At 39.1% G+C, this 12070-nt stretch overlaps 1 protein-coding gene across 1 annotated transcript; it reads right to left on the bottom strand.

The window, feature by feature from the left end:
- Nucleotides 1-601: 601 nt before the first annotated feature.
- On the bottom strand, nucleotides 602-11982 carry npat (nuclear protein, ataxia-telangiectasia locus). Its single transcript, XM_030151638.1, is given in 18 exon segments — nucleotides 602-1406; nucleotides 3742-5069; nucleotides 5235-5307; nucleotides 5836-5936; nucleotides 6171-7334; nucleotides 7337-7561; nucleotides 7851-7964; nucleotides 8083-8179; nucleotides 8326-8407; nucleotides 8515-8606; nucleotides 8717-8822; nucleotides 8962-9037; nucleotides 9448-9681; nucleotides 10060-10100; nucleotides 10206-10278; nucleotides 11343-11403; nucleotides 11486-11604; nucleotides 11795-11982. Coding segments are annotated over 18 exon segments (4104 nt in total). The 5' UTR covers nucleotides 11832-11982; the 3' UTR covers nucleotides 602-1325.
- Between the last annotated feature and the right edge of the window lie 88 nt (nucleotides 11983-12070).

Here is a 12070-nt window from a genome sequence, read left to right as displayed (position 1 = left end):
ACAATCAAAGTAATTAACAGCATAAGTATACACTCTAGCCCCTGCGTACGCCAGGAGTATCTATTAGGTTAGGAAGTAAATTATATTATTGTGAAATTCACATGAAAACGTACTTCCGGTAGTTGTATTTTACGATCCAATCGGAGGTTGCCAGATTTTCCAACAAAACGTGACATTTGCAACACAAATCTCATAATTTCAGTACAAGTATTCGATTACAGGTTGGCGTAAGTGATGTTTGCCACTTCGGGTATAAATCCCCAGCGTACTTTAATTAAGTAAGGAGACAGAGGAAATGGTTAAGGGGTCAGGGAGGTTACTTTAATCACAGAGTAGGTCTTAAATCTCATGAAACACCCTAAAATGTGTAAAAAAAACAAAAAACAAAAAGGCAACGTCGTTCACGCCTGAACATTTGCAGTGTTGAAGACTTCTTGTATTTCATCGTTTTAATGTTATACAATGGAATGGCAAGGGATATCAGAACACTTACATCAATTTGCAAGATTACAAGATGCTTATGTCCTTAACCTTCATTTATTATCAATTCTAGACATGCACTAATGAAAATATTACTTTATGAAAAATACAAGCAGACGAATATAAATGATTCCTTAATTTATTACAGTATTGTCTGGTAAACACTGAATGAAGCCTGAGGGGGGAAATCTGAACAGCTGAACCAATTTTCACACTGAATGTATCTGATTCTACCACTTACTCAATGCATTTTTCTCTCAGAAACATTGATAGTACTTTTAATTTTAATTTAATCTGACATTTGTAACCATGAAAAAAAAAAAAAAAAAACTAAAAAAAAGAAAGAAAAAAAAAATCAAGCAGACCTTCAATGTTCAAATCAGTGTAATTAAAATTACAGCTACAGACATCCTACAAAATTTACTTTTTACAAGCTGATGTCAGTCTCTATTAACTGGATTCGTCGATCTGTAGTCAAATATTGACCAACAAATGCTGAGTCACTGAGATCCCATGTGAACATGTTGCACCTATTCTGTCAAAGTGCTCAAAAAACATGAAACTGTTTGATAGTACTAAAAACAATGATAAATTAAACAGAGGTGAACGTGAGGACAAAAATACAACAAAGTGCCTCAGTTGCCCTGCAGCTGCTGGACCTAACAGGATATCACTGAACAGAATCAAGTCCCTCATTGGCTCAGTAGGTCATTACAGCTTATAAGGTCTAGGGCAAGGTTACTAATAGGAACCATAGGCACTGGTTCAGCAGATGGCTTGTTCTATTCCTGGGTAGTAACCTAAGCAGGTAGTGATATGGTAGTCCTTTCTTTCAGTGTATGCATTCATTCATCATAATGAAGTGAAGACAGGAACTTGTCCACATCCAGGTCATGGGGGAAACAGTCTACAAGTTTCTTCCTTTCCTAGAGAGGAGAAAAAAAATATCAAATAAAACAAAGATTCAGAATTACATGAGCAATAATATATCACTGACATTTTATAACACTGAGAAGTTACTCTGGTTCAACCATTTATTACATATATAAACCGTTAAGGTAAAACAGTGTTTTTCAACCTTGGGGTCAACCCCACGTGGGGTCGCCTGAAATCTCTAGTAATTGCTAAAAAAACAAAAACAACTTACTAATAAAAAAATATATGGTGAGCTGACAGAGACAATCACAGTACGTAAAAGACATGACAAACTCTGAAGCTGAAACTGAAGCACTGTGGTACTGTTCTATCTTTCAAATGTTCACTGTAGTCGGTTTAAGATGCTGCAGCTCTTTCATAAGTCATAGTTATTGTTTGTTCAGTATTAATTTGTCGCCTTGTAAATACAAGCTGGACTGACTGTACATATCCTGACCAAGGAAAATAAAATTCTCACTTTGTGCAGTAATCTCAATCTGGCTTTTTTGCCTCCATATATATTCATATAGCTTAAATGTCATCTAAAATTCACATTTGTATGCAACATAGTATAGCAAACTATTACATGGTCAAAAACAAATTAATTTTAGCAAAAAAAATGTATCCGTTTTGAATGTATGGGGTCGCCAAAAAATTGTGATGTTAAAATGGGGTCACGAGCCAAAAAAAGTTGGGAACCACGGAGGTAAAACCTTTCTGACAACCTAAATAAAAAATCTGTAAAACTGTAAAAAGTGGTTGACCAGAAAAACAGAAAGGCCTTTGATCAGGATTAAAACTATGTACCGGCCAGTGTTGGTGGTGGTGAAAACAAGGGCATTCATTCTGAAAATACACTCTAAACCATTTATCACACATGGCACAGCATACATCAGACTCAGCTGCACTAAGTCAGCTGTCCTTTGTCAGTCTTAGCTGCTGTGTCAGCCTAAACTATATTTAAGATCTGTTTTAGGCCCTGTGCTTACATTAGCAGTGACACACTGTGGGTTAACTGTAGGAATGCATTATGTGTAAAATGCTATGATAAATATAAATTAAAATGACAATTTGGCCAAGAGCTGAAGGCGATACCAATGTTTTTTTCTGTTTATTTTGTTGTTGTGCCTTGAACTGTTTAAATGCTTTTTGGTCTTTCATTACATCATCTTTGAATGAGCACAAATTTAGTAAGACATATTTGTGAAAAGAAGATTTAGACAAGTGAAAAAGTAAGCAGAGCTTATCAACACCTCCGCCCGGTCACACAACACTTTGCCCCTCCAGCTCAATGATACCCTGCCTACCCAGGGATTATCTTTGACACTTAACCATTAATCTTTTCAAAAATTAAAAAAAAAAAAAAATAGAGAACGGGACATGTAAAGAAGATGTGTGTCAATTTTGAAAAGAATTGGGTAAATAGTATCTAAGAAATCGGTTTTACAAATTTTATAACCTGAAATTAAAAGAAAATTTGTAAAAAAAAAAGCCAAAATTGAAATTCGCCATCCAACTGTGCACTGCACTCCCCCTAGTGGTGAAGAATGTGTGTGAAATTTGAAATGAATCGGATGAAGTGACAGAGAAATCGGTTGAACAAAAATCTCCGACAGAAGAACGGAAGGACCCCTGCCCACCCCAGAGGGCAATGGTATAAAAACAGATTATATCAGCCATAACCACTGAAATGAAACATCATAAGCAGTTACCAATATTTGGCTGATTTGAGAACATATCAGTTAATACAGATGTTTGGCTCATATATTGGTGTATCCCCAGTTTTTTTCCAGGGCTAACAGTGATACCCATTATCAGTAGCCAAGGAAACATTTAATGTAAAAGTTAAAATACTGATGTCAAATTTTGTTTTGATGATTGAATTCTAAGACAACTGAAAAATCTAAATAAGAAAACAACAATTCAGTAATACTTCAATAATATATACTGTTAATTTTCAGTTTTCTGAACAACTTATTATGAATATGTTGGTAAAAACATAAATGTTTCTCTTTCCAGTGTTGATAGGCTACTAGTGGTGACTGTTAACCAGTCAGACAAAGCTGTGCACAGCTCATTGCTCAGACAACACAGCAGAGGCAGAGGAAGCTACATTGGAGCCAAAGTAGCACATTTTAAATATTTATCTAAAAATAAATGGAACACTATATCCGTATGTGCAAAAATGCTAGTATTATATCTCGTAATTACTGTATACTACTTTTTTTTTTACTTCTAGATTTTCATTGTGAGAGAATACCAGTAGAATTTCTTACTTATCTCCAAAAAAACAACTAAAAACCTCAGTTATATGTAATAAAAATTAGGTGTTTGTGCTGTACTCACTCGATCTTTCTTTGTGCTAGGAGATCGTTTTGACTCTTTCTTTGCAGGGGGGCTGGATGTAGGTGAAGACTGTTTGCGCTTCTTAGACATTTTTGAAGTTGAGGGAGCCTGTTCTGCAACCCCCTCCTGACGTAGACTGTCCTTCAGGGGAGTACCCGTTCTTGCGATGGCAGCACGGGAAAGAATCATGAGTGTGTGAGCAGCCATGTTAATACTGTTTTCACTACCGGCCTCACTCGCAGGGCTGCAAGTGGGGACATCTGAGGTATTGGGTGGCACTAGACGCTTGGGGGTCCCCTCTGCATCTTTGTCTTTCTTCTGTCGGGAAGGAGTCCTGGGAGAGTCAGCAGACTCCTCCTGAATGCGTCCAGTTCCAGGAGTCCGGGGAAGATGGTCTGCACTGCCAACACCTCCTCTGGGGGTTGAAGGAGAGTTCAGTCCCTGGATGTCCTGCAGCATCTCAGCTGCCTGTTTGGCCAGAGAACTGGTCTTTGAAGGGGGTTTTGTAGTCTTGGACTGAATGTTAGATGTAGGCTGGGAGACTGTTGATGGTCCTGAGGTTGAAGGGGGTGACTGTTGCTCTTGCATGCTACCTTTCATTTCATTTTCCTTGTTAGCAGTCACATTTGGAATCTCCTGAGATGCAGTTTTCTTCTCATTGCGGCCCTCTCGGGTTTTGGAAGGTTCTTTTCTGCTGCTCTCCTCTTTGTCCTTCCTGCCTCCTGATTTCAGTAGAGAATCTGAGGACACCGACCCAGAAGTCTGTGATTTGTGAGCCTTTGCTCCATCATCATCCACACCATGATTATGTTTCCTCTCAGTAGATTTGGATCTCCTTCCTGATTCTGACTTTTTTGGAGACTGTGGGCTGTCCAACTGTCTGGAACTTGCACTGTGAGGGTCTTTGATATGGAGGGTATGATCTTGTTTGCGTGAGCTCTTTTTAATGGCATCTTTCTGGCTCTGTTGTGGAGGTGTAGTCTTCTCAGGCTCCTTCATCAGTCCTTTGCCAAACTGGCCAACATCTGAACAACGGACAGTCTCTATCCTCCTTTTAGGCTTGTTACTACCCAGGATAGCAGGCTTTGCTCGAGGGACTGACTGTGAATGATCTTTCACAGTCTGTGGGACAGATCGGGGTGTAGCTACACATGGAGCTGATGCTGTAGCGTTTACTCTTTTCGTAGTTTGTTGTTGGACTTCACCAGATGAATCGAAACAAAGAATTCTCCTGTGACTGGGGATTGGACCCACGGCTACATTCTGCTGACCGGTGTTTTCAGCCAATAATGATTGAACCACTCGACCTCCCACAGTTTGTTCAGCACCTTGAGGAAAAATAGACATGTCAGAGATCACAAAACCTGCCTTTCAGTAGGACCAAGTACACTGGTGACATAAACCTTAATATAAAAGTCAATTTTCATTCACTTTCAAGCAATAAATAATTCTAGTTTACAGCAATTTCAGATCCAGCCTAACATGGAACTTACCAGCTGTTGTAGACTGTTTAGGCTTGGCAGTTTCTGGCTGTTGCACTGCAATTGGGTTTGGTATAGCAACAAGCTGTAAATGCAACAAGCTGAATTAGCTCTAAATATCACTAAAACTGTCCAGTGTACCCTGTAAGCAGCAATATTTAAATTATGCATTAATTCCTAATGATGGAACTAAAAAGAGTGATCAATAAAATATACAGTATTAATCAACTTGGAAACATTAACATCAGATAAAAAGGGAAGAGAACAGGGACAAGGGGACAATGTAGAACTCTCCTCTACAAAATATACTATATTTAATGTAATGGGATTGTTATTACTTGGGTAACAGTCTTGGTAAACATTACAGAAATGGGCAATTTAGATTTTAAGATGTCAGGAAAATCTAGATTTTAGTAAACAAACAAGTATCATGTACATCATATGGTACAAAAGGTGTGTGGTGGGCCTTTATTTAACTGCTAATGCTGGGCAGTTATTTTAATAGATATTGCATTTGTGATGGATTTGTGAATGGTAGCTTTGCATTTAATTTTACAGTTCACACATCGAGGCTTAAGTGATAACTGAATTCAATGTTGATAATTAATGTTACCTGATTTGACACCATCTGCACGTTCCCCAAAGGATTCTGCCCCATAACAGATACAGGCAGCACCACAGGTTTCACAGGTGATGGTAAGATGAGTGCTGGCCCTGCAAGTATAAGACAACACACAAAGTATGTCATTTTTAAAATAAGAATTAAATATTAACCAAGACAATAACCCGAGAAGATGGCCTGACAGACGTAGACAAAAGACAGGAGTACAAAATTATGCACATTTTATAGTGAATCCAACAGTAAAGCAACGACTTACAGCCAGTGACAATGTTAAGATTTAGATATTTTCATGTCTTTTAAGAAAGCTCACTGTTGTGGCTCCTTACCAGGGGAGAAGCCTTGGGAGCGAGGTGTGTTCACACCAAAGTGGCTGGGGGAAAGCGGCTGACCTGTTGACACAGCAGCAGGCACTAACTTCTGTCTGCCTTGAGCATCTGATGTTGGGTGTTCAGTCACTAGGAAATAGCTTGCAGTGGAAGGGTTGGTGGTGTCCAATGGTACCTGAATTATGTAGCTCTGCTGGGCCTGTGATATTCCTGTTAACGGAGATGACATGACTGCCCCGGTTTTACCTCCACTGAGAAGATTAGCCTGTGCCTCGGAGCTCTGTAAGCCACTGACTGCCTGTGCTACCTCATCCAAACTGGCCTTTGGTGTACCAGGGACTGCAGTGGTCTTGGCTGGGGAGGACAGATAGATGGTGGGTATTTTGTCCCCAGAGATGCTGGAAATTGCCTGACTCAAGGCTGTATCACTAACAGAATCCTCTTCCTGGTTGTCACTGATGATAATTTTCAATGAAACTATATTACTGGAATCAGCCGCAGCCTTGCTTGTAGTATTCATACTCGTCGTTGGTGCATCAGGTCCTGCTGCGGCTGGTGCGCAGGAGGACGAGGGGGCAGGTGAGGCAGTTGTGGCTGAGGCAGCTGTAGCTGTGGGAGTTGCAGAGGTAGAAGCATGTGTTGATGAGCCAGGTGCTGCAGTGGTGGTTGTTGATGGCAAGACAGATGCAGCTCGAACTGTGGCCATAGCAAGTGATGTTGAAGTAGCAGAATCAGGTATTTCTAAGCGAGTAGGCACTTGATGTGTATTTCCTCCACTGCTTGAAACTGACATATGTGGTAGGGGAGCAGTCAGTGTTGGAATGTCGCTCAGTTTAAGTTGTGCAGGAGAAGATAAACTACACTGATTACTCACAGCTGAAGCAGGGGATGTCACAGGTTGCTCATTAGATCCTTGTGCCCGTTTACTCTCCTGTTTTCTGTTCGCATTTGAACTCACTGGTGCTTCTGATGAGGCCGATGCAACACTGGCTCTAGATGAGGAAAATGAGGCTGACTCACTGAGGACATGTGTGCTGGGGGTATTGTTTGAGGCTTGCTCCGGTGCCTCCTGAGTGTCCATGGTGTCTGATGGAGGGGGGGGTGTATTTAGTGGTTCATCAATATCCATTGGTGACACACCAACACTATTATTGAGGAGTGAGCCTTTTCTTTACCGTCAGCAGATGAGACCCCTCGTTGCTGCTCATGACTGCTGCTCATCACTAATAGTTTGGCTGAACTGTTCTCAATTCTGGATGCTCTGCTGCTGGGGCCAATAATTACTTTCTTTAATAAGGCAGGACCAGTGGACTTTCTGGTCTTGCGCTCTTGTCCAGTTTTCATCTTGCCTAATGTTGAATCAGAAGCATTTCCATCTCTTTGTAGTGTACCTGCAAAAGAACATAGAAGACATGATGATTAACCTGTGCCTGATAACCCTGTATGTCAGGTATTACAACCTACAAACTAATGAGTTATGTGTCGCTTGTAAAAAAAACTTGTCCCACTCCATACATGCACTACCAAATAATCAAAGAAAACAATTCTTTTCATATAATATTTTATGACCTGCAATGTTTTAAGTTAAGAAAGCAGCTTTGATTTATCTTTGACAGAAGATAAAACACATAATGTGTAGTATTTAGGTAATATGAATACTTCTTCAAATTGTGGAAATACCTGGATCATCACTTTGAAGGGGTCTAGTAATAAATGAAGGTCCAGCAGCATCACTCTCTTCTGGGCTACTGCTGATATCTCCATCACCAGGTTCTCCATCTTCTCTGGGTTTATCTGCAAATAACCATTAAAGAAAATCTGTTACAAAATGACTTTCAGATATATCTTCATATAACAGATTTAAAAAGAACTGTTTTCAAAAAGAAGTCATGTAAGCATGTGAGATAATTACTGTAATCAAAGAGGTCAAAGAGAGCTTGAAAAGCTGGGTCTGACTCCGTTTGCTCCAAAATGTCATGAATGGCATCATCACTCATATGGATTTCTCCCTGTATCATAGAATATAAATAAGTAAATAATGTTATTTACACTCAGGAAAAGAAGTCAAACCTGGACTTCCTGCATGTTTGATTCCTTCTTCTTTTTTTGTTAAATGAATATAAGAAAATATGTTTTGTTTGGATATTTCTAGCACCTGTAATCCCAGGATTTCATCTATGGACTGGTCTGGCACCTCCATGTTTGAAGAGGCCTTTGGCGTTTGAGGTGTTGGCTCACTGGTATTAGAAAACGAGATAAGAAACACATTTGTTCAGCTAACATGCTTGCGCTTATGGCAGAATCTGTTTCAATACCAATGAACAAGGCCAAATTCTTTACTTACTTGGCAAGGATTTTGTTGATGTTTTCAGCAAGCTTTTCCTGTAATGATCTGTCCCCCAGTATCTTGTCACGTGCATTTTGAATCACAAGTTGCTGTAGAGATTAACATTTGTTTTAACGGTGTATAACTCAGTAGTTTGATTCAATATTTTACATCTTCAGCCCCAAAAATCATGACATGTAAAGTATATTTATCTACACACTGGGAAATTCTCATCGACAACCTCTTCAGCCTGTGGTTCTGTGGTGAGACTGTTAACAGTCGCTGCAGATCTGCTAGTGCCACTTGATCCAGCTCCAGTCCTCTTCCTTCCATTCATCATACATAGGTCAAGAAAGAAATAAAAAATAAGTCTTACAATCCATTAATTTATTAAGTGTTTTATCTCTCTTTAGTGCTTAATTAACTGCAAGTTAACAACAACTGTAATTAACCATTCGTATTTACCATTTTCGGCGTCCAGGAGACACTGGGCCTGGATTTAGCCGATGTTCTGAAGAAACTATCTGTACAGAAGAATCTCCTATGATAGAAATACCATTATTATTACACATTAGACACAAGATGATTTTGTTCAGTTGAAACTGCACGGTTTAAACCGGGGTGCCCAATCCTGGTCCTACTGGATCCTGGATCCTACCTGGATCTACTATCCTGCACACCTGATTCAAATCATAAGCCTATCATCAAGCTCTGCAGAAGCCTGATAATGACCATCAGGTGTGTTGGAAGAGGGAAACATCTAAAAAATGCTGGATAGTAGCTCTTGAGGACCAGGTTTGGGCACCGCTGGTTTAAACTAAATACAATAACAGCAGTTCCCTCAAGTCATAAAAGCATAAGTTTATTCAAATAAATAGAATATGAGACTGCCATCTCAATAACATTACAATTAAACATACAATGACAAATAACAGAATTTAAGATACTGACTTGGTGTACTTAGTAATCGGCTACCCTCGTGGCTCTGCAGGTTAAGGCCGCTGCCTGGAGCTGGTCTGGTGTAGGTCACAGGGGTAGAGTGACTGATCATGCAGTGAGAGGAAGTGTGTGTAGGGGTGAAAATGGAGACTGTCTCAGAAACTGTGGAGCAGACGACGCCACCGGCTGGAGCCACAGCCAAGACCCGCTGCCTCGCCATGTTTGCTAGTCCAACACGTGAACGTGCTGTACAAAAAATGGTGGATGAATTAAAGACTGGCAAAATATAAACCATGGCTAAACATCCAAGAACTCAAATGTTTTGTTTTCAGCCACGCTGTATTAACCTTTCTTGCTCATATTTTACACACAATGTTAAGATGTTACACTCATGTTGAGATGCTGCAGGCTCAATATTTTTCAGGCTGGCAGATTATTATTCCATGCAATCATTAATGGATCATGTTCAGTGTGAGTGCCCAATTTAACGGATTTGGAAATACTTACAGAAGACATAGCTATATTTTCTGTGGATGTTGTGAGTGTACCTGTAGCATGTTCTAAGGTTATGGTAAGCAGGCACAGAAAAAAAAAAGCCATAAACAAACTGAAAACTAGACTTACTTCTTTGAGATGCTGATATAGCTGGAGAATTTTGCAAAGACCTAAAGAATGCACAAAAAATACAAAGTAGTACGACAAATCCAGTGGTAAAGTTCCAGTTTAGTGAGGTTTAAATGAAACACAGTGGTTTTGATGAAAACACTTACTTGATTTGGTTGAGTGTAAAATCTAACTTTTTCCACAATGAGGTCATCATGGCGGGTACTTCATGACAAGACTCTTAAAAACAATTTAGAAATACAGTCAAAAACAATACATAAACGTAACAGATATTTAAGTGAGACATTTTGTATAGTTACTTGTGTTGGGAGCAATGTGTTTCTGAAGAGAGGAGGAAAAAACGGTCCAATATAAACCAATATTATGAGCTTAATGTCTCATAAAGAATACCCATAATATTGAATAATATGTGAAGTGCAATATAAACAGTAGATACAGAGCAAAGTTACATTAGGAAAGTTACAAAGACAAGCATGTAAGTTTGAATGATTGTGTTCCCCTTCCAGCAAAACAAAAACAATTTAGGAAAGTAACAAAACAAGTGTCTGAACCACAAGTACTGTGTGTTAAATATTTTTAACATGGTTTCTGACTTTATGTAGCATACTCTATGTAGCATTTGGGTAGAAACATTTACACACATATGCTTAGTGTGTTGATCATTTGATTGTTTGTGTATATCCCTAGAAAATTAAAATTTTTCCATAGACATCAGCTAGTTTAATGCCATTCCAGAGGAGGACAGATTTTGAGTTAGGTGAAACTGAAAGTAAGCAAATATGTTCCCTTTTGGTTTTGCTTTTTACAAAATTAGCTTCTTAGGGCTTAATGATAATCAAAAACTGGAATTGTCCTTCAAAAAAGGGAACCTAATTACAGCAGATTTTATTATACAAGCTATGGTCTTATATAATAAGACCATAGCTTGTTCAGTGGTAAAAAGATCATAATATTTTCACCACTGAAACTGCTGTCTGGTTTACTGAAATAAGACGATTGGGCATTTCAAAAGGTATGACAAAAATAATGATAAATCTAATCTACAGATAGGAATGTGCTTCCAAAAAGTGAACCTAATTACAGCAGATTTTATTATACAAGCTATGGTCTTGTATAATAAGACCATAGCTTGTTCAGTGGTAAAAAAAAAAAATCATAATATTTCACCACTGAAACTGCTCTATCTGGTTTACTGAAATAAGAGGATAAGGCAATTTAAAGGTATGACACAAAAATAAAGATAAATCTAATCTACAGATAGGAATGAGGGCAGTTACTCTCACCTTTTGTTTTAGCAGCCACATATTCATTCAAGATGGTTGTTAGACCCTTTCCGAAAATGGACTGCAAAAGAGTTGGAGAACAGAAAGTCATATGGACAGTTTGCACTTTGTATTGTTATATGATGAGTTTATGATGCACTTACAAATACACACGCAGGAATAGTCCCATCTACTGTGGTGTGCTCTGCATACTCCTTCAGGTTCGAACTCTCATGAATAAATGATTGGCTTGTGGCGGACAGTCCTTCTTCTTGAAGGTACCCTGGAGAAAGACATCAACCAGTGAGTAAAAAAAGAAACTAACCCGCCTGACAAATAGTCTCCCCAAGCATACTGCTATTAATAAGTGGTCTTCGTCAAGCTAACAGTTGGTGAATGTCAGCTTTAATCCAGTTTATTGTCATTGCTGGCTAACGCTAAAGCTACTGCTAGAGCTTTAGTCTGGAACTTACCCAAAACAAGCCTTGCAACGTCCGACGGTAGCAACATGACTGCCTGCTGGGTAAATTAAAACGTCCTGAACTGATAAGTGAGCTACATGTTGTCGGAGAGTATCTTAAAAATAATTTACACAGCTTCAGGTAGAAAACGACAGTGGTGTTATTGTGTACGCGTCGTCCTAGGGGCACCACCGCTTACTCAAAAGGCGGGGAACTCAAGCACGTATAACCCGGAAACGTCAAACTAATGTACCGAAAGGAATTCTGGTCATTGTAGTTCAACCTGAA

Source organism: Sphaeramia orbicularis, chromosome 13 (assembly GCF_902148855.1).
Source record: "Sphaeramia orbicularis chromosome 13, fSphaOr1.1, whole genome shotgun sequence".
NCBI lineage: Eukaryota > Metazoa > Chordata > Actinopteri > Kurtiformes > Apogonidae > Sphaeramia > Sphaeramia orbicularis.
The sequence above is the reverse complement of the archived record's forward strand: the minus strand, read 5'-3'. Positions and strand labels throughout refer to the sequence as shown.